Here is a 22,817-nt window from a genome sequence, read left to right as displayed (position 1 = left end):
AGTAGGCTGCTTGGGGCAACCAGGCTGGCAGGGGGGCAGTTGGGGGCAAAAAGGCCAGCAAGGGAGGGCAGTTGGGGGCAATCAGGCCAGCAGGAGAGCAGTTAAGCATCAATCAGGCTGGCAGGGGAGCGGTTAGGGGGCGATCAGGCAGGCAGGTGAGTGGTAAGGAGTCAGATTGTGAAAGGGTGCAGGCCGGACTGAGGGACACCCCCCTACGCCCCACCATGCATGAATTTTTTTGCACCAGGCCTCTAATTAATCAAATAAAAGATAAAAATCATATGATCCTTTTTAAATTTTTTAAATTGATTTCAGAGAGGAAGGGATGGGGAGAGAGAGATAGAAACATCAATGATAAGAGAGAATCATTGATCGGCTGCCTCCTACTGGGGATGGAGCCCGAAACCCAGGCATGTGCCCTTGACCAGAATCTAACCCGGGGCCCTTCAGTCTTCCGGCCAACACTCTATCCACTGAACCAAAATGGTTAGGGCAAAAATCATACGATCCTTTTAATAACTAAAAAATAAAAGCATTTGACAAAATATAAATCCTTTCCTTATAAAAACGTTTTTAACAAATTGAGTAATAAAGTACACATATAACAACCCACAGCTGACATTAACTCACAGGCTAAAAAATGTTTCTCTAAGATTAGGAACAAGAGAGGTACTCATTCTCACCACTCCTACTCAACATAGCACTGGAATTCCTAGCCAGAGAAATCAGGCAAGAAAAATAAACGAATGACACTCAAATCAGAAAGGAAGAAGTAAAATTTTCTGTTTGCAGATGATATAATCATAGGAAATCCTAAAAACTCCACCAAAAAAATTGTTAGAAGTAATCAACAAATTCAGTAAAGTTGCAGGATACAAAACCAACATACAGAAATGAGTAGTGTTTCTATACAATAATAACAAAATATCTGAAAAAAAATGAAGAAAACAAACCCTTTCTCAAGAGCACCAAAACCAATAAACTACTTAAGAATAAATTAAATCAAAGAGGTGAATGATCTTTACACTGAAAACTATAAGACTTTGATGAGGAATTGAAAAATAAATAAATGGAAAGATATCCCATGTTTATGGTTAGAAAAAATTAATGTTAAAATGCCCACATTATTTAAGGCCATCTATGGAATCAATGAAAACCCCATCAAAATGACAATGGCATTTTTCACAGAAATAATAAAAAAAAATCCTAAAATTCATATAGAAACTCAAAGATTCCAAATAAGCAAGCGATCCTGAGAAAGAAGAACAAAGCTAGAGGCATCCCAGTTCCTGATTTCAAGCTACATTACAAAGCTGCAGTAATTAAGTCCTAGCCAGTTTTGCTCAGCGGATAGAGCTTCAGCCTGCGGACTGGAGGGTCCCGGGTTTGAGTCCAGTAAAGGGCATGTACCTCAGTTGCAGACTTCCAGCCCTGGTCAGGGGCATGCAGGAGGCAACCGACGGATGTGTCTCTCTCACATCGGTGTTTCTCTCTGTCTCTCTCTCTCTCTCTCTCCCTTCCACTCTCTAAAAATCAATGGAAGAAAATATCCTCAGGTGAGGATTAAAAACACACAAAAAAACAACAACAACAAAACTAAGCTATAGTAATTAAACCAGCATTGCACTGTTATAAAAATGGACACAGACCAACAGAACAGGATCAAGAGCCCAGAAATAGCCCTTTCGGCCACGGCGCACAACTTGGGCTCAGTCCAGCTCAAGATGCTGACAAACCTCAGGGCTGGTGCTGCTGGAGAGCAGAATTGTGCCGGGAAAGAAGCTTTTCCAGTAGACAAGGTGTGTCTCAACAGCAGTGCTCGTGAAAACGCTGAACCTGCGGCCAAAACATAAGCATGATGATGATGACTAAAGATGAGAGTTAATATTCATGTTTAACAAGTAGCCCCTGCGGACCGCACTGCCCACAGGGATTATTTAGTGCATCGCCAGGACCTCCCTGACAGTCCTGTGTGCGCCAGTGGCTTCCTCTCCCGGGTACCAGCGTCTCTGCCGGAGGCCCTTCCCCAGCCACAGGGACACAAAGCCAGGCTGAACGTGCACAGAGCTCAATGTCCCTATGAACAAACTGCAACTGATGAGTGACAAGACTCGGTGGAGAAACACCCCAGTTTCCTTGGCGCCTGGTGAGATTATGCTCAGACACAAGCACTGGAAAGAAGAGACGGAACACTGATATAAAGGAGAGAAAGAAACAAAAGCCGCCTCTGAGTTTGCATTACCTTGAATGCCCACCGCCTCCTGTTGCCTTTCTAGGAAGGCCCCCCTGCCTGTTGCTGGGATTTTACAGCCAGCTGGGGAACTCGCTGGTAAACCCTGGACAGAAACAGGAACTCTACACAAAGGGAAACCAAGTTCCATCCAAAAATGAAACCACCACCGATCACAGGAGATGCCCATGTCTACACCTGGCCCACGGACAGGGGAGCAAATATATTGATGATCTGGTCCAGCCGCCGGACCGCCTCCCTCGGCCCCGTACGTGAGAGGAAGGAAACATTGCGAGCCACTTATTTCCATCCTTCCTCCTGGGAAATAATGCCGTGCATTTGCTGGCTTTGCGACCCATGAACTGGGTGAACGATGGTGGAAACAAGAAAGGTTCCTTTCCGTCTAACGCTAGATTAGTCAGTCATAGGATTTTCAACCTGGAAAAGGCCTCCGGGATCAGTTGTGGGAATCTGAACAATTAAAAACGGGTAAACTGAGGATTGGAGACACTAGGTTTTGTGGAGCTAATTATTTCAACTCCTGTCTCAGCACTCTTTCCTATCACACCATACTGTCTTAGCAACTACAATAATATCAATAGACATTATTATGACCAGCATGTTGACAGAATGGAGATAAAGGACAGAATTGGCTGAATACTTACTCTGCCAGGCACAGAGGTCTAAGCCTCCTACATATATTTGTCTCATTTAATCCTCGCGACTCTAAGAAGTTGATGGTATCTCCCTTTTACAGGTTAGGAAATTGAGGCACAAAGAGATGGAGTGATTTGCTCAAGGTCACAGAGAAGGGAAAAGGAGAAGCTGGGATTTCAACCCAGGCAGTCTGACTCCAAAGCTTTTGCTCTTAACTCTTCTACCATCATTGAAGAATATATTTACAAGATCATTTTTAAGATTATAATGAACTTCAAACCGGAATCTGTGCTTTATTTTAGACTTCTTTAAGATGAATTATCAGAGACTAGAAAGATTTTCTTTTCCCCAGAAACCGAGGACACTTTCAACGCCGCGTCACCCGGCTCTTACCACAGCGCTGTTTATTTTGGATGGTGCTATTTAAGCCACACGACAGCCAAAAAAGTGCAATTTAAAAGAAAGCACGATTACAAGGGGCTTTGGAAGAACAGCTTCCTCTATCTTGGCTCTCAGCGCTCACAAACACTTTCTAGCGGAGGGGACCAACTGCCCAAATGCAGGGTGGGCCACGAGCTCCAGCTGTAAGTTGGCAATTTGAACGCATCGCAGCGTGAAAGATCCAAGTTTCATAAACGAAGGAAAAAGAAAGAAGATGCCAGATTCTCCCATTTATCTCCACTACTGACAAAAATTCTGCCCCTCACTCTCACATAAGTGAAGATCAACCGTCACATTTGGGGTTGAATTTGGGGGTGGGGGGATGTAGAAGCGTATCACTGGCCAGCATTTGAAAACGCTTTTAGTGCACTGCTTTTCTAGCTCTAAAATGGCCAAGGAACTTCTCTGATATATTTTGAGGGGCTTGGTTCCTCAAAGTCCCATTGATATATCCCTTTGATAACAACAATATCATCCCTTTCTTAAGTGCTTCCTACGAGCAAATGTAGTGCCAAGGGCTTTGCCAACCCCAAGCTGTGCTGGCGGAAGGGGGAAGGGAGTGGTCATGATTCCTCCCATTGTATAGATGAGGAAAGTAAAGTCTAGACAAGTTAAGTGACTCGCAGCTGGTATGAGCCATAGCAGGTTTTAGCTGGATTCAAATCTAGGCCTGTTGGACTCCAAGTGCCCTCTCTTCTAGGCTACTTTGCTGTCTCTCTCAGAGACCTGATTGGCTGGCTCATCAACTGTGTTCCCTGAGCCAGGCCCACTTCTTGGCCCCGAGGACCCGCGATGCCCAAGGCGGCACAGCTCACCAGCCAGCTGGCTCTGTTGTCAGCTGTGAGGCTCACCGTCCAGCCCCTTGGGATGGCGATGGTCAGCGCTGGGCTGGCCGGGTTTGCCGGAGCCGCCAGGGTGGTCACAGCTGCGTAGCAGGCCACCGACAGAAGGAGGGCAAAGGCAGCTGGGAACCCAAGAATAGACTTCCTCGGCCCGTGTGGTACATACAGTTACTTATCTGACAGCCCGAGGACGAGCTAAACCAACACAAAAACCTTTAAGAGAAAGAGGTTCGAGGTAGGTTTGGAGCCCAGCGTTATTGTGTTGATTCCAAGCGTTTTCTTCTTCCCACCCCATCGGCACCAGATCCGATGCTAATTTGCACTTTGCAGACAGAGACTTTGCTGTTCTATTGACTTCACGTCTGTGAAATTTGGACTCTGATTCACAAATTAGGGGTGAGGAGAACAGTGGCAAAGACTAGCCAGATCCAAAACCAGCGAGCAGGGCTGTGCAGAGCTGACTCACTGACGGGCACTCAGGCCTCGCCGCCGACATCCACTCTGGTGGAGCAAGGGGGAGGTGGGGACACTCACAGCGAACCAGAACCAGCCGTGCCAGGTCTGCATTGCCTCCCCTCTGTAGGAGAATACCGGCATCAGGACAACACAGCCAGCGGCTACGGAGGCATTCAGAGTGAAGAGCGAGGCATGAGCAACTGTGGATGGAAACACTATTTACTCTTGGTTTTCAGATTCAGGTTGCAGTTACCTCATTGTTTGATGCAGAGGAACTGCATTGGACCAAATTGCTGTGCCAACCACAGTCTTGCTTCTATCAGCAACTGCGGGCTTGAGCAGGAGGCACGGAGCAGGCCCATGGGCTCACTGGAGGCAAAGTCTTTGCAACGAAAACAGGAAAAAAAAAACTGGGCTTTGCAAGTAAACGAAAACAGGCTTTGAGAGAAAGATGACACGAAAAACAGGATACTAGAAAAGTGAAAGAACTTAAAATTTCCTACTGCTATATCACACGCTTCTCAAGTTGATTTGTGATTGAAGTTATCAATACGGCCTAAGAACCAATGCTCCAGAGTCTAAGTCAGTTAGCCTTCTGAAGGGTGTGGCTCCAGAGAATGCCTTTCCAAGCCTTCTCGGTGGACAGAGAACAATCAGGTTGACTAGTCATCAGAAGAGAAGGGAAAACGTGGGAAATTTTACATTCTCACTGGAGAAAGGAGGGTTTCAAAGATAGGAGAGCCAAAAGCTAAAAGGAGATCTACATTTGAACAAATAAGCCTCCAGATATTAATCCCTAGTCTAGACAGATTACTTGGTACAAAGATATCTCTGACACCTAGAAATTGCCTTTAAGAAAAATGACACGAGTATGTTGTACATAGGTAATACCAGAATTTTTTTTAAATCAGGAATTTGATATTAAAAATCTGCGATGGGAAAGAATCTAAACACCACATTAAAATATTTAAAATGTAGTACCAGAGAATGATACGAAGCTGAATAAGTCTATTTCCAGTTTTTAAAAGCTGTACTCTGTATTATGTTCAGATCTATATTTCATTTCACTAAATAAACCAAAAGAGCAAGTGAGAGAGAGAAAAAAAAAAAGAGCCCAGAAATAAACCCTCACATTGCAGTCAACTGCCTCCTGGATGAAATGCACACACACACACACACACACACACACACACGCACGGAGAAGGTTCTGTTTCTTAGACGCACCAAGTAGATGGAATATACACACTGGGTTAGAAAATAAGCTGTTCTGATGGCTTACATCAAAGTGATCGGAGAAGACTCCATGGGTAAGGAGGTAGCATGTAGATTGGATCTTTGCCAATTTCTGTAACTGGGAGTAATGGAAATTTGAAAAATAGGTAATGAAGTAGCATGAGCAAAGTCACAGAGGCAAGAATAAACTTGATGTAAAGCTAAAGCCAGACTAAACGCCCGAATTGCTTCCACAACAGCGTTCAGGGTTGTGTAAGGCTTGAAAATGCTTCCTCTCTTGCCTCCATGCCCATCATGGGTGACCCAGTTATGAGTATGAAGAGGCAACACATGGCCTCTCATTAAAGCTGGCAAATGAGCTCAAAAGGAGCCTGGAGATTGCTAGCAATACGTGACAAATGTTCATTCAAGATGTTAGGGTTTTATTTCAAACCAGAAACACTATGAGGCAACACCCAAGTGTTCCAAAGAAGAAACAAATGCTGAGGGCTCTTACAGTAAAAAGTACATTTTTCAAATATCTTTTTTTTCCGATTACAGCTGACACACAATATTATATTAGTTTCAAATGTACAACATGGTGATTAGACTTTTGTGTAACTTATGAAGTGTTCACCCCATAAGTCTAGTACCCATATGACACCATACCTAGTTATTACAATATTGTTGACAATATTCCCTATGCTATACTTGACATCCCTGTGACTGCTTTGTAACTAGCGATTTGTACTTCTTTTTTTAAATATACTTTATTGATTTTTTACAGAGAGGAAGGGAGAGGGATAGAGAGTTAGAAACATCCATGAAAGAGAAACATCAATCAGCTGCCTCCTGCACACCTCCTACTGGGGATGTGTCCACAACCAAGGTACATGTCCTTGACCGGAATCGAACCTGGGACCTTTCAGTCTGCAGGGCGACGCTCTATCCACGGAGCCAAACCAGTTAGGGCACGATTTGTATTTCTTAATCTCTTCACCTTTTTCACCCAGCCCCCCAAACCTCCTCCTGTCTAACAACCATCAGTTTGTTCTCTGTATCTCTATGCATTTGTTTCTGTTTTGTTTGGTTTTTTTATGTTTTAGATTCCACTTATAAGTGAAGTCAGATAGCATTTGTCTCTCTCCGTCTGACTTATTTCACTTAGCATGATAGCCTCTAGGTTCACCCATAAATGGCAAGACTTCATTCTTTTTTATTGGTTGAGCGATATTCCATTGTATATATGTACTACATCCTCTTTATCCATTCTCCCATCAATGGACAGTTAGGTTGTTTTCATATCTTGGCTATTGTAAGTAATACTATGATGAACATGGGGGTGCATATATCTTTTCACAAATAAGTGTTTTGGATTTCTTCCAAACTGTGGGATGCTTCTCTCCTCTCTATCTCACTGTGGTATTGTGAACATCCTCCCAAAAATCAATGCTTTTTAAAAAATTTTTAGGAGGTGATGTCCCAATTAAACCATAATATTATTATAGAAATGAATGTTTGTAAAAGTATGACTCTTAATTTTCCCATAACATATTTTTGGATAAAACTTGACTTTGGTGGCTTTTTAAAGGATGTTCTGGAAGAATGAGTATATTATTGGTCTTGGACTTGCCCACAGGTTTGGCTTACGTGAAAGACAGGAGAGTCAGGTAGGCTGGGGCCAGGTGTAGCCAACTCAGCAGCTCCAGACCTGACATTAGTCCCAGCCATTTGTCCAGATACCTTCCTCCTTTCCAAGTCTGTTTCTTTTCTCACCATCCCACTCCCTTCCCAACAGTCTCCCCCCTCGTCTATTACAGCAACCTTGTGGCTGGCTGGTTTTCCCCTTACTGAGGAAGCCTTGAATCCAGCATAATTCAAACCTCACATCACCTGCATTGAGAAATCAGGGAGGGGCCTGACAGATGACCTTGTAAATTATTCTCCACATCTGGGAACCATATGTCTTTAAAATTTCTTGAGGAAGAGCAAGGAGGGTGAGGATGCTAAACCCAAGGCAGGATACTGACAAGCCCTTGACCACTTCAGGCTTTGAGCTTCTTGAAGGCAGAGGATTTGCATCAAAACCCTAGTAGAAATCTCAAGGTGTCAGGAGAAATTAGACACCTTGGAGTCAACCAGACAGCACACCTGTGACAATTTGCTGCCATCGCTGATGCTCAGGCCAGGTCCAGCAGCCATTTCTGCCTCTCCTCCCATCCTCATCCCCAAACACCAGTAAACAGTGCAATCTCCAATTCTAGGGGCGAATAGGAGGCCAACCAGGGTGGGAGGGGAAATAGGTAGTTGCTTTAGAGTAATGAGGTGCAGCAAAAGCACTCTGGTACAGGCAACCATTAAGCAGAGATGAGCTCTGCATGCTCAAGCCCAAACAGAATCTGCTCACACTCTCTTTGTTAAGCCACATCTCTTCAGTTTCAAGGAATTCTAAAATCCCTTGTCCTCACCCCTTGATCCTTTGGGTACAGAGGGTTCAAAAGAAATCCCAATCCACGACCAGCAATAGAAACTGCTACATAACTGGGCACTGTGTTGGATGGCATTCAAAGATTCGACGGGTCATACCACTCATGTGGCTAGAAAGTTTGGGCAAGTTCACTGGGCCCCCGTCAAAGGGGATTTACAGCAGATCAATAACTCTCATATTGGCACCCACAGTCGCTTAGACCTTAGATTTCTAGGTATCATCGCCAAAGATTCTGATGCAGAGTGTTGGTGGGGAAGGCACCCCTTCCATTTTCTTAACTAGTTCGCAGCCATGTCTGTGGACTAGTGATGGGATGTGTTTTGAGGTTTCCTGATATTCTCTCTTTCAGATCAACGCGGTCTCTGGGCTTGACCCGTGCCTTCTGTTTGAGCTTCCTCACCTCCTAGATTTGGCTGCTGGATGTGCACCAGCGCTGAAGTAGCAGAGGCTACAAATGACCACCACATATTCATGTGCTCTTCTACATTTTCCAGCCTAAGTGTCATTTATTGGGGTGCCCTGTGACTGAATTCCAATCAATTGGGTGAGGGTTAAAATAACATAAGCCACTTCCAGACCTAGTCCCTATAAACAACCCATCCTTCCAGCCTCATCTTCCTCTTTCATGCTGACCTTGGAGGTGGTGAGCTCCATCAAGCTGTTTCTGGGTGAGGGCAGCCCATATCCCCAAGTCACTGGTCACTGCTTGAGGAGAACCACCTGGTCTACCCTGATCTGTCTCGTGGGAGAATAATCCTTCATTGTGTTAAGCCATTAAAGTTTGGAGACTAGTTTAACCTAGATTCATAGAGAACTTGGTGCCATGATCATGTGTTGCCATTAAAAACCTAAAATATGTAGCATTGGCCAGAGACATCTGACAGCAGGCAGTAAGGAAGCTCAGATCCCAAGTCAAAAAGATGGAGATTCACGTTCCAAAGTGTCAAAGCTATCAGGTCTTGTCTATGGAAATTGTCTCTCCCAGGAAAAGTGTTAAAAGTATATATTAGCCATATGTTGGTTGTTTTTGCCTGCATTTGTTAAGAAAGTGATGATTTCAGAAAAGAATTGACTAGCTTTAAGCTAGAAATGAAATGGAACAAAGTCCACAAATTCAATATTGTTGGAAAAGTCATCTGTTTCTCGATCCCAAACTTTCATAGAAGGTATTTTGGGGAGAAGAAGATTTCAGTAATAAAAATTCAAAAAATAACTCAATTAGATAAAGTGGCATGGGAAAAATTAGATTGACGTTGTAACCTTGCCATTCCAAGCTTCACTAAGAGAAGGGAGGAAGGGATGGAAGTAGGGAAAGAACAGGAAAGAGATAGAGAGAAAGGGAGAGAGGGGAGAGGAAAGGGCAGGAAGATGATTTAAGAAGTACATTTAGAAAGAAACTTGGGCTATGGCTGCTGGTATGTGGAATTGACTGGGTAGGGAGAAATCAGAAACCTATTATCAAGAGAACAGTATTACATTGCCAATAAGACCATGAATGAGCGTGAACTGGAAAACAGAAAGAGCCATTGACAGTACAAAACTGCAAACAAACTCCAAGCTTTGGTGCAGCAAGCAGTCTTCAAGAGTTGCAGAGCTCCCCGAAGAATGTCTCTCTCCACATGAGGAGTGGCCAAGGGCACCGATGTCAAAGGAGGGAACTCCGAGGTTGAGGGACATAGGCCTGAAGGGCTGCAGAGTGTTGGCCACTGGTGTCTACTACCCTCCCCTCCATCGATGAGGATGCTTAAAAATCAGACAATGTGCAAATAACTTGTCTTCTTAGATCACAGCTGACTTGACAAAGGAGATCCATGTCCTACTCACCCGCCAGAGAGGACCATCTGACATCCAGAGGTCCTGGCCATTTAGGTTGACGCAATGACTCCATAGGACTGTCTTAGGGACGGGCTCATTCCATTAACCTCTGTTGAGAAGAGTGAGCCAAGAACAGACTGTGATGGAAACTATTAGTCTCACCAAATATCCCTGTGCTCTGCTTCATTTCTCAGCCTCCTTTGCACTTAGATGAGAGTCACAGGATGAGTTTAGGCCAACAGGATGTAGATGGAATGGCTATAAGCCACTTACTTCCGTGAGTGGTTCTTCAAAACATCCTACGCAATTTCCCACCCGCTCTCCCTCTGCCTGGGGGGACTTGGGAGCTACATGTTCCAGATGACATCTGTAATTTACAAAGAGCCTGGTCCCTGAGTCACTCCTCAGAAGAGAGTACCTTCAGCAAGCTGCTTGACCAAGACGAGGCCATGACATAAACAAAAAATAAGTGTCTGTTGCAAAGAGTCTCTGAGATTTCCATGGTTGTTATTGTTGAAGCGTATGCTATGCATTACTATGACCAATGGTTCAGGGAACTACTTCAGCATCTAATGCCTCAGCGTTCACCTTTGTAGCTGATCACCCCAAGAGGATTGTATGCGATGATGTAACTTGCAGTGAGAATATTTTATACAGCAGGGCTTTGGTTTTTCTGATGGCAACTCGGAGAAGCAGCCTTCACTTCTATAAATGGTTGCACAGCAGAGAAAGTCATTTCATGCCCCAAACCCTTGTTTTCTCATTTTTAAAATGAACTTAATTAAGATACCAACTTCATAGATTTCTTGGGAGGATTAAATAAGTCAACACATGTAAAATGCAATAATAATGTGACTTGCATAGACTGTGCAAGTTAGCATGCTATTGAGAGCTTGCTGTTCACTAGACATGTTGTTAGACATTGTATACTAACATATACTTTGGGATCATTCTCCTCCGAAAGTAACAAGAAACTGCAGACATGGTCTCGGTGACCCTTGAGAAAGAGAGATAGCAGCCCCTATGTGGTCCTGTTTTGCAGATGGGAAAACTAAATCCAAGGACTCCAACCCATTAAAGGTTTCACTAGATTGGGAGTCAAAAGACAAAGGTTCTAGAACCAGCTCAGCCTACAACATACTACTTGCCTTAGGGATTCTGTTACTAGTTCCCAAGTCTTAGGTCCCTGTGTTTTTGTTGTTGTTGTTGTTGTTGTTTGGGTTGTATATGTGTGTGTGTGTGTGTGTGTGTTTTTTTTTGAAAGAGAGAGAGTTGGAATACCACATATGTTAACATCTCTTTCATCTGGGTATAAGTTTGCACTATGAGAAGAAATCTGGAGCAGAGCTGCAAAATAAAGCAGGGGCCCTACTTCCCAGGATCTGCATCTCCTACTCATTCAGGATAAGATTTTGCTCTCACAGAGAAGGACCTCCTTCCTGCCCATCACTTACAGTCATTCATGGCCCAGGTCCCACATTTCCCAGGCGTCAGACCAAGGTAAGGAGTGGATCCAGCCAAGATCACTGCCGAGGAAGAGAATTCTGAGGAAGAGAGACAAAGTAGCCAGTGGAGCTGCTCCCCCGTGTTAGGGACAGCCAGGCAGCTGGACGGGACAGCTGCTGACCTTGGACAGCTAAAGATTGAGTTTATTTATTCCCACAGTTTTTTTTACTATTTAGATTAACCCAAAGCCCTTGGAAGACAACTGAAAAATGGAAAGTTACTCACTGATAGAGCCCTCCAACCCAGCCGAGTTACGAAATTATTCCTACTCAGGGAACATAATTTCCCATGAATGTTGGCAAAGTACCTCCAAGGTCAAGAGCATCCCGAACTCATACTGACACTTCTGCGACTTCACATCTCCCACATGTGCAACTCACCCTAGAGTAACATGCTTTCTTTGGAATATAAATTCCCTCCTCCTCCTCACCCTCTTCCTCCTCTTCCTTCTCCTTATTTGGAAGTAGTGGGAAAACTGGGGAGAAGATCTGGAAGAAACAATGTGACCAGACTCTGAGTCCTTTTCCAACATCCCCTGAGCCTCAAAACCTGTCTCATTTCCTAATAAGTATGAGCTTTTACCAGTAATCTGGTCACTCTTCTGAGCATGTTATGTATTGTGGAGAGCGGCTACAGTGTTTGGACAGGTTCAAGCCTTGGACTGATGAGAGGGCACGGTCCTCTCATGGCAAAGCCATGTGCAGGTCCCAGCTAGGAGACCAAAGCCCTCCCAGCACAATTATAGCCAAAGGCTATGGTTGTAAGCTTGACCATATGGTCTGAACCTGTGGTTCCAAGTGCTGCCAAAACAAAGCTAAATAGAGTTCTCAGGTGCATGGAATTGAGTAGATTCAAAACCCAAGAGAACATTGTAAACATCTTGACCACATCTTTACTTTGCCTCGTGGGATCTGACTATAAACTAAAGACTCAGCTTACAGGCTGTGGCACTGTCTCTCCATCCAAGAACAGTGTCCTACTAGCTTCAACTGTATTCTCTTGTCTGTCTTCTTTAATCCTTCACTGCCTGCCCCACCCCCTCAGGTTCACTCCTGACCATGCTGGACACGGTGCAATATATGTGGTAGATATATATTAACTAATTTAATTCACACAACAATCCTCTAAGGTCCCCCCATGTTAACTTAGCAGATAGTGGCTAGTAAGTTATCCATGGTACTAAAGCTAGTTAGTGGCAGAGCTATCATTCCAACTCAGGAGCCTCATTCCAGAATCCACACTAGACCACCTCACCTGGCCATGGACAGAAAAGAATAAGGAAGGACCAGATTTTCTGACCTCTACTTGCTCCCTTTTCAGCTAATTGGAGATCAATTCTTGTACACAAGAGGCTCGGTGCACGAATTTGTGCATGGATGGGTCCAGCTGGCCCACCCTGACTGGGGCCAATCAGACCAGGCCAGCCATGGGGAGGGGAGGCAGGAGGTTGGCTGGCCAGCCTGCCCCTGATCAGGAGGGTAGAGGGAGATTGGGGGCAGGGCCGGCCAGGGGGAGGGGCTGTGGGCAGTTGGTGGGCCAGGACCCTGGTTGAACTCCCGGTTGAACTCCTGGTTGAGGGGACAATTTGCCTATTAGCCTTTTATTATATAGGGTGGGAGCTTAGAGATCATCTAGGCCAGCAAGAATTCCTAATTCTGTGCCCATAAATGGACAAGAGCATTCAGATGAGACTGAGACCTTGGGTTAGTTCCCTAACCCTCGGCAAGACCTCAAAGTCTCAACACATCTCTCTGAGCAATCTGAACCAGTCAATTAATTTGAAATGCCAGCGTGCAGGAAAAGGCAGGAGAGGATCTTGCAGTGCTTCAATGCCAGTATTCAATTCACCACAGTGACCCCATTAGAGACTTTAAGTAAGGACCTCATTAAAGACCCCATTAAAGGCTGCCGCCCCTTGCACCATCTCCTATTATGGGGCCTCGTGTTATGCACTGAGGAAACATGCTCTTTATTCTTCTCTTCTCTTTTCCTTTGCAATTTTTAGCCATTGAGCACCTCCTCTGCCGTGTGTGCTCAGGAGTGAGAGTGAACTAAGTCTCTTGGTTTTCATATGTGTTCCTTGAATCCTTGGGATGTGCGGGTTTAGGGAGCCACCCATTCTGCTTCAAACAGATCCACTCCATTACAGTATATTTGATGAACAGGCTTTTGCTATTAATTCCATTTAGGAAAAATGCTTGAGAGGCTAAAAGAAATAGATAAGAAATGCATAGGAATCTCCATACTGTTTTCCATAGTGGCTGCATTAATTTACATTCCCTCTGCTTTCCTCCACAGCCTTGCAAACATATCATGCCTTGTCATTTGACACTAGCCATCCTACCAGGTGTAGAGAAGTGTCACCCTAACAGGTGTGGGGTGGTTTTTCTTTGTATTTCTGGGGAGATGTTGGTCAAATGGTGCAAACATAGCATACAGCCTGCTAAAGAGAAATTTTACTCCTTATTTGTTTTTTTGAAAGCCATTTCTTTCTTGAGTGTTATGATAAGTGCAGAGGATAAAGTAGTGAACATGGATAGGACTGTCCTTCACCTCAGATAGCTCCTTGATGGTCGTGGCTCATTTGCTTTGAAGATGCAGTTTCAGATGACTGCGTTCTTGGGACCTAATGTGCTGCCTGGTGACTATATTTTAGACTTGAAATTTGCCAAGGGAGTAGGGCTTACGTGTTCTCACCACAAAAAAAAAAGAGGGAGGGGGTAACTATGTGAAGTGATGGACATGAAGGTTAACTTGATTGCGGAAATCATTTCACAATGTATGTGTATGTCAAACCAATGCATCATCCTCCTTAAATGTATACAATCTTTCTTTGTCAGTTATTCCCCAATAAAGCTGGAGGGAAATGCCCAAAAAGTCCAGGCCAATAGGAGCTCCCCGGTTCTGATGTCCTATGGCACTAAAATTCCAGGGCACTTAGATTCTATGACCACTAGATTAAATAATAGGGGTGAGGTTCCCAGGTAGCCGGCCATGTTCAGAGCTGCTGAGATCTCTCTGCATCTGGGTGGGAGCCACGCAGAAATTTGAGGTCCCTTCCTGGCCTCCCAAATCCTGAAGACAACCATGTGAACACAGGGGCCAGGGAAGGTTCTCAGACCGCCTCATCTCTCCATGCTTTTGGTTCCCTTACTCCTTTCCCCACTACAGATGTTTCATCTCAGGAAAAGCAGAGCTCCTAAGAATGACCTTCTCGGGTTACAGCCCGTGCTCAGTCATTTCATAAGCTCCCTTCCTCCCCCATGCTGAGCCCCAAGATAGATAAAAATGTGCCAAATTTCTTACCGCTACTTTGCCCATTGTTCGTCTTTTCCAGGAAGTAGAATTTGGTAATCAACGTAGGACCTCCCTTGATGACTTGGCCATGATTTTGCAAAGAGGAAGGATTCCCTAGAAGCTCCCACTCTTCTCTATCGCCTTTAAAAGGCAGGCGGAATAGCCAGGGGAACAGAGAGCCTGAGACAAGCACACACACGGACAACTCCCACAAGAGGCTGAGACAAGCACAAACATCGAGAACTCCCACACTGAGGCTGCGTCCGCACCCTCCAGCATGAAGGTCTCCGCAGCGCTCCTGTGCCTGCTGCTCACCATGGCCACCCTCACCACCCAGGTGCTCGCTCAGCCAGGTAAGCCCCCTCCCTCCTTGTGGGACAGCTGACCACCTCCTGACCTAGCACAACAGGACCCATGAGTAGTGTTAGAAACCTGACCCTAACCCTAACCCTAACTCTAACCCTGACCCTGACCCTAACCCTAACCTAACTCAAGTCGTGCCCAACCTCACAATCAGTGGAAGAGAGACCCAAGCCAGTCCCATGTTCCTTTCTGACATGGCTGTTGAGAGAGACAGAGTATATCCATGATCTGGCTGCCTTTGCAGAGTTCAGGGATGGGGCGCACACACAAAAGAAGACCTTCTCTTCCTGTGGGCCCCGTGGGCAGTTGGGGCAGGGCTAGAAGGGAAACAATTGCTTGATGAGAGGCCCAGAGTTTTCACTGGACTCCGAGAAGCTTTCAGAAATGGTGGATAGAGGAAGGAAATGAGGTTCCAGGGAATCTCTTGAGGTGACATGTTTTGAGTCGGGGGGGTGGGGGGGGAATTAGCATTTTTCATGCTCTGATGACTTAGAAGCACTGCATGTTATTCATACAAATAAGGTCATGCAGGCTGTAGTAACAAACAGCCCTAATGACCAGTGACTTGAAACTAGAAAGGTTAATTTCTTACTCCTACTGAAAGTCTATCGTGTATTGGCTAGACCTTCTGCTTCATACGCTCAGGGTCCTAGGCTGATGAGCAGCCACCTTCGAAAGTCTTGCTGCTACCGTGACAAAGGGAAAGCTAGCCCTTGGGGTTCTTGCGCTGGAAATCACTAACTCCAGCTCAGAAATGGCACTTGTCCACTTTGGTTTCTCACTTATGGGTCCAAACTAGTGAATGGCTCCAGCCAACCAAAAGTGGCCACAAAATGCAAGTCTACCATGCATCCAGAAAGCAGAGAATGGGGGTATCTGGTGAACAGTGCTATGGTTGGCACGTAGCTCCATAGCCCTGCAACAACAGAGCTAGAACTTACTGCACTGACCAAGCTTCTTCTACACTTTGCCAGTGGGGACAGGTCCTCACTTTTCAGCCGGCAACCACAAGTCAAGGCAGAAGTATAGGACCTCAGAGCAGATGAATTCTATCTCCTTCTCTTGCATTTTCTTGCTTTCTCCTAAATTTCCTTCCTTCCTCCCAAAGGCATGCCTTAACATAGCTACAGCCCTAACCAGTTTGGCTCAGCAGATAGAGCATGGGCCTGCGGACTGAAGGGTCCCGGGTTCGATTCCAGTCAAGGGTACATGCCTGGGTTGTAGGCTCGATCCCCAGCAGGGGGGCCATGCAGGAGGCAGCCGATCCATGATTCTCTCTCATCATTGATGTTTCTATCTCCCTCTCCCTTCCTCTCTGAAATCAATAAAAATATAAAATAGCTACATATTATTAGTGGTTCATCCTTTCTTTCATTTCTCCCACAAATTCAGGTAAGGTCCCAACCCTCTGCTGCTTCAGCATGGCCAGCAAGAAGATCCCAAATCAGAAACTGCAAAGTTACACAAGACTCACCGACAGCAGATGTCCCCAGAAAGCTGTGATGTAAGTAGCAGAGCTCACCCTCTCCCCGCCCAAACATTCATTTCTAGAGGGCAGAGGGCAGGAATTGCTCCTGAGTTACTTGGAATTATACACACAGGGTTGGACTCTCTCATCCGATTCATGGATTTTTCACTTCAGGGCATTTTCACACTTAGCTCTGTCTGCAAGCTTGTCCAGGTCATACCAGTTCCTTCCAGTCAGGAGCAAGGGTGGCTTGACTGGGCCATCAGAAGCAGCAGGAAACCCCAGAGTCCCATCCTTCCTCTGTCCCCTTCCCGCTCTCCCACGGCAGCCCCTCCACCCCATGGCAGATAGTCCTGGAAATTTGGGGTTAAATGGACACAATTTTCAAAGTGAATCCTTCTAATCGCTTCCCCTCTCTCCCACAGTTTCAAGACCAAACTGAACAAGGAGGTGTGTGCTGACCCCAAGAATAAGTGGGTCCAGGATGCCATGAAGTACCTGGACAAAAAATCCCAGACTCCAAAGCCATAAAGATTGACTGTTTTGAGACCAAACCCGAGCCTGAGAAATGCTTGATTCATTCCCCCCACCCCTCCGCCGTCTTCCTAAGAAGCAGCCTGAAATCATTGCATCATCCTCCCCAAACGAATGGCTTTTATTTAATAATTAACAAATTATTGTATTTAAGTTATTGATGTTTTTAATATACATTTAATTGATTTCAGAGAGGAAGAGAGAGATAGAAACATCAATGATGAGAGAGAGCCCTCTGCATGCCCCACACTGGGGATCAAGCCCAAAACCTGGGCACGTGCCTTGACCAGGAATCGAACTGTGACCTCCTGGTTCATAGGTCAGTGCTCAACCACTGAGCCATGCCGCCAGGCTACTGGTGTTTTTAAACTTCTCTGCTGTGAATACTGCTTGTTTTTTACCATGTCAGGTCCTTTCTCGTCTGTGATCCCCAATCCAATCCCTTGCAAAGTGCTAGGTTCTTATTCTCCTCCCTCCCTCTCTGGAAACGTGTAAGGGTCCTGGCAAAGATATGAACATGTTTTGTATTTTTAAGAAGAGGTGTGACTCATATTGTTCACTGGAAATAAATATTATTTTAGGAATACAGAAACCTGTATTTTGTGTTTCAGTCAGCAGTTGTATTATTGTGGGGAATCCACATTAAGCTGGCAGGTAGAAAGGTAGGGGTGACAGGTATAATTATGGGGGTGGGAACTGTGTTTCTGAGAAATGACCTTTTGGCTTGGCTGGCTTTCAACGGGATTCAGGAGAAAACTGACAGGACCAGACAAACCTTCTGTACGCCTCTGATTCCGGTCCCCAAGAGCGGCTTCCTAGACCTCTCCTACTTCAGACAACTATTCAGCAGGACCCTCCCCACCACTTTTTTCCTGGCCAACCTCACGCTTGCCCAAAGTCTCTACCGTGACCACTGCAGCAGCCTGTGATATTCTCCCCGTGCCTGACATGCTCCTCTGAATGTCCTCCAGCCCAGAATACACAGACTATACAGACAAGTCACAGGAAGGCGAGGTGACTCTTGACAAGAGGGTCGGCCAGACTGAGGCTTTACAGGCACCGAAAGAGGCCCAAGCCTGGACCTTAACTAGGTCTTGATGGGTGGACAAGGGCAGGGGCTCAGTGAGCGGTATCTCAGGCTAGGTCGGAAGGAGAGAGGGAGAGCTTGAGAAATGCTTAGAAGTAAAGATGATCACAGTGTTTCATTTCATTTTATTTATTTTTTATTGTTAATCCTCACCCAAACCCAAAGATATTTTTCCATTGCTTTTTTTTTTTTTTAGAGAGAGAGAGAGTGGAAGGGAGGGAAAGATAGAAACATCAATGTGAGAAAGTCATATCAATTGGTTGCTCCTCTAGGTGCCCCAACCAGGGCTGGGGATGGAACCTGCAACCCAGGTACGTGCCCTTGACCGGGAATCGAACCTTCAGCCCCTTGGTGGGTAGGTGGATACTCTAACCATTGAGCACACCAGCCAGGGCTATCACTGTGTGTTTTTCAAGCTGGGTGGAAGCCCATTGGAAAGGTGGCAGGGCTAGGGGCTGAGTGAAATGGTGGGGAAATTTGGGAAGAAAAGGTGAGGCCAGTCTGTGAAGGTGGGGAGTTTGGGCTCCATTCAGAGAGTAATGAGTAAGAGGAACGCATCATTTTTATCACCCAAATTGGGACTTTTGAGAATAAAAGGAGGCACCATTAATAATTATGCTGGGACAGCAGATATACTAGTAAATGAACACAGTCCCAGGCAAACCTGACCATCTGGCCACCTGAGTACGAACAGGCATTTAAAGTTTTGATTTGGCGGGGTAGGGGAGTGGCATGATCAGAGGGGCTTTGGGAGTCATAACCATGTGGCGAAGGGCTGGATGGGGAGGGAAGGGAGGAGCAGTCAGCACGCTATTGCAATGCATAGGCAAGAGGTGATGGAGAACGGACTCAGGGCATGGGAGATGGGAGGGGAGAAGGCGATTGGAGGAGAATGGCACTAGGTGAAAAGTGCAATGCCGGATGTTGTGGCTGGAGAGGCAGGACCGGTGACACAGAAACCTCCATAACTCCACAACGGTGCCATAGAGACCCAGACAATGAATGCACTTCCCTTCCTCACTCTTCTCCTCGCCAAGCTCAAGAGCTTCTAACCACATGGACAAGACCTCCACTTCCTGTAAGAAACTCAAATCAGAGACCAACTATGTCCCCAAGGGTAGGAAAAATCATAGGTGCCCTGCTGGTAGAACTCCACGTGATCTAAGGCTGCCAATCTGGAGGGTCAGTTGCCCACTGTGTCGCACTCTGTCCAGCAGGGTCACTGCGTCATGTAGCTCCAGGGACACCATTCACACCAAAGTCCCACTGGCCCACAATTTGGGGTGGCCTTGGTACAGGCAATATAAGGGAGGCACTGACCTGGCAGACGAGGGGCTTCTGTTTTACCCCTAAATCAAGTCTCTCTCACTATGTTATTTTGGTCCTGGATTGTCCCATCCATAATATGAGGATAATCATGTTTTAGGAAAGAAAGTAAGGAATCTAACACATGACCATGACCCCAAACGATTTCCTGCACTAAGCACACTTTCTCTTAGAAAACGTCACTATCTTGCCCTGGCCGGTGTGGCTCAGTTGGTTGGAGCATCATCCTGAGCACCGAAGGATTATGGGTTCGAGTCCTGGTCAGGGCACATATCCAGATTGTGAGTTTGATTCCTGGTTGGGGCGCATAGGGGAGCCAACCAAGTGATGTTTCCCTCTCACATCAATGTTCCTCTCTCTCTCTCTCTCTCTCTCTCTCTCTCTCTCTCTCTCTCTCTCTCTCTCTCCTATAAAAATACATATCCCCAGGTGAGGATTGGGATTATTTTTTAAATCACTATCTTCACCCATTGGGGCAGGGAAAGTTGGGTGAGGGTTCTGCATTCACACTCCCATGTCAGACAGAGGCCGAGGTGATTGCACACCAACTATATCTCAAACAGAGCCTTTCTGGGAAGCTTCTCCATGAGATCCTCAGGTGGAAGCATGGACCCCAGGAGCCATCAGAGAGCTTCTAGTGGCTCCCACACATGGCTCCCACTCAAAACAATCACTGCACCCCACTCCAGGTATAATAGGGGTCCCTGTCTCTTCTGCAGCTTAGCAGACTTCAGCCGTAAATGCCAAGAAGGGATGCACCACCAAATGTTAGCATGTCCAGGAGGCAGGCAACACCCATGGGGTGGCCACAGGGCACCTCCCTGGGATCAGCAGACCCTCTGATGCCAGAAAATCTTGAAGAGAGGATCAGGAAGGGAGAGGAGAGGGGGAGAAATGCCTTTCACTTGTGCAAGACTAAAGAGAATTCACTCACATCCCCTATGCCAAGCTCTCTCTCCTCTCTTTCAAGGAATCTCTAATGCAATTCGCCTGTAACTGGGCACAGCATCGTCTGCCCCTGGAGTATAAAATCGTGGGCACAGAGCAGTGGAGATATTTAAGCCTTCCGATGGCACACAGATCCCAACGAGGAACCAGAGATGGCACCAAATGGGAAGCAAACTCTTAGATGAAAATTGTCATTCAAAGTGTGCTGGACAGTGTGGAAAGCAGGACGGGGCCTGGAGAGAAGGTATATGGAACACTGTCACAATGCAGGTTTCAGCCAATCCCACAGGGAGCTTTAGAGCTGGAACAACCCAAATTGGGGCGAGGGTCCAGGCATTTATATTCCCATCTCAACCAGTCACGGATGCGGGCTGCTCCCGGGACCCTGAACTCTGGGCAAGGCAGCTCTCCTCCACCAAGGGCAGGTCTCACACAGGATACTCAGCTGAGAGCTGTTGGCCACCCATGCACAGCAGCTGTGGAAAGAGCACTTCAGTCCTGGGAAGAGAGATGATAAATAAACAGCAAGCCAGGGAATCAGGACCCGCCCATCATGCGGTTCAGATTCACTTGTTTATCTAATACACCCTAGGAAACGGCTCCAGGATCTAATCAGCCCCCTCTTCTCAGGAAATTTGCAAAAGGAACATTAGTGGGGTGAACTACTCCCCCTTTCCCCCAACTGCTGCAATGGTCATGAGACTGTGATATTGTGCTTGTCAACCAGTGATCATTATTGCCAATTCAATACCAACAAGAATCTCCAATTTAATGGAATATTCTTCTTCAAAGAACCAGGACTTCCAAACCCCCTGAGCCCTGAGTTGTGGGGACAGGAAACACCAATTCCCCCAACTGGATTGCTGGGAGTGATGGTAAGTGGGGTGACTCCTACTTCCATCTCTTGATACTTGGATCCATGGATTTTGCCTACTGGGGCTCCAGCGTCATGTAATAATTGATTTGAGATATATATGGAATCCTAGAGGATGGTACTCTATCCCTTGCAAGATGTTTTTTTCAAGCTGGTGCCTCTGCTGTGCCTTCAACAGGCCATTCCATTGTATCAGGCCAAAGCTTCTGGATAATGTAGTTACCTGGTAGGGTCAGTGGATGCCATAGCCATATGTCTGGTGCTGACCCTCGTTTTCTGTAAAGGATGTCTCTTGGTCTACTGTGTGCTGTAGGGTCTCATACCAATGGGTAAGCCTCAGGTAATGGTGCTGGCTAAGGTACTGGGCACAAAAATGACCAACCTGGAAAACGCATTCATTCTAGTTACCATCAATCACTGTCCTTTTCAGATTAGAAAAGATGCAATGTAATCAAATGTGTATTTGCCACCAAATAGCTGGTCATTCTTCTTGATGGATTAATGCCATAACAGGGACTCAAGTTTGGCCTTTGTTGCTGGCAGGGTGGACGTGCAACTATCTTGGTCTTGGTGAGTGGAACCCATGCTACGGGGCCCATGTGTACACTGAACCCTTGCTCCACAGCTACTCTGCTCCTGTGTTCACTGCCCAGCACCACAGGGGCCAATGTCAGAAGCTGGCCAATGTCAACCGGCTGCATTATTCTGTTTGCTTGGCCATTCACTACCTCTCTTGTTCTCCAAATTCTCTGTCGGACATTAAACAGAGGTCTTCATGCTGTGTCTTGTTCCATAGGTCCATCCACATGCTCTTCTCCTGGACCCCATTTCCCCCCAATCAACCCCTCCCCTTCCTGACCAACCATCCAGACCACTCACCACGCTGTATACATATTCTAACCACAAGCCAGCCGAGCCCCTTCTCTATGCAAGTAGATGACCAGTAACCCTGCCCAAAGCCCTGCTCCCCCTTCACTCCTGTCTTTCAAGGCTAACCCTGAGCTGAGCTGTAGGACAGCGGCCGTCATGTTGACCTGAACCATCTCTGAACCAAGCTCAGCCTTTTACTTCCTCCATCAGCTGATCATAGGCAACTTCTCAGGCAGCCCTGGGTGTGAACTGAGGGGAAGGCGCAGCAGTTGGACATCATGGGGGTCTTGGTGGCCTGCTCACATGGCTTCCTGTGGCCTCCAGCCCCGCTAGTGCCCAGTCCCAATGCATCGCTTTAGTCTCACGATGGACTGCTGGCGGGTCCACCTGGCATTATAACTTG

At 46.2% G+C, this 22,817-nt stretch overlaps 1 protein-coding gene and 1 pseudogene across 2 annotated transcripts; one reads left to right on the top strand and one right to left on the bottom strand.

Moving 5' to 3' along the window:
* Nucleotides 1-2,272: 2,272 nt before the first annotated feature.
* LOC308531840 (ferroportin-like) lies at nt 2,273-14,968 on the bottom strand (annotated as a pseudogene). The gene is made up of 4 exons: nt 14,954-14,968; nt 12,078-12,135; nt 4,637-4,826; nt 2,273-2,489 (listed from the first exon to the last, which is right to left on the bottom strand). The product of its transcript is annotated as a ferroportin-like (transcript).
* A 149-nt stretch (nt 14,969-15,117) lies between these two features.
* On the top strand, nt 15,118-17,896 carry LOC308532515 (eotaxin-like). Its single transcript, XM_081110043.1, has 3 exons — nt 15,118-15,297; nt 16,700-16,811; nt 17,201-17,896. The coding sequence occupies exons 1-3, from the start codon at nt 15,222-15,224 to the stop codon at nt 17,304-17,306; spliced, it is 294 nt and encodes a 97-aa protein (XP_080966169.1). The 5' UTR covers nt 15,118-15,221; the 3' UTR covers nt 17,307-17,896.
* The last annotated feature ends 4,921 nt before the right edge of the window (nt 17,897-22,817 follow it).

This window comes from Myotis nattereri (genome assembly GCF_964212035.1).
Source record: "Myotis nattereri genome assembly, chromosome: 16".
NCBI classification, from domain to species: domain Eukaryota; kingdom Metazoa; phylum Chordata; class Mammalia; order Chiroptera; family Vespertilionidae; genus Myotis; species Myotis nattereri.
Note: the sequence above shows the minus strand (reverse complement) of the source record. Positions and strands in the feature narration are given on the sequence as shown.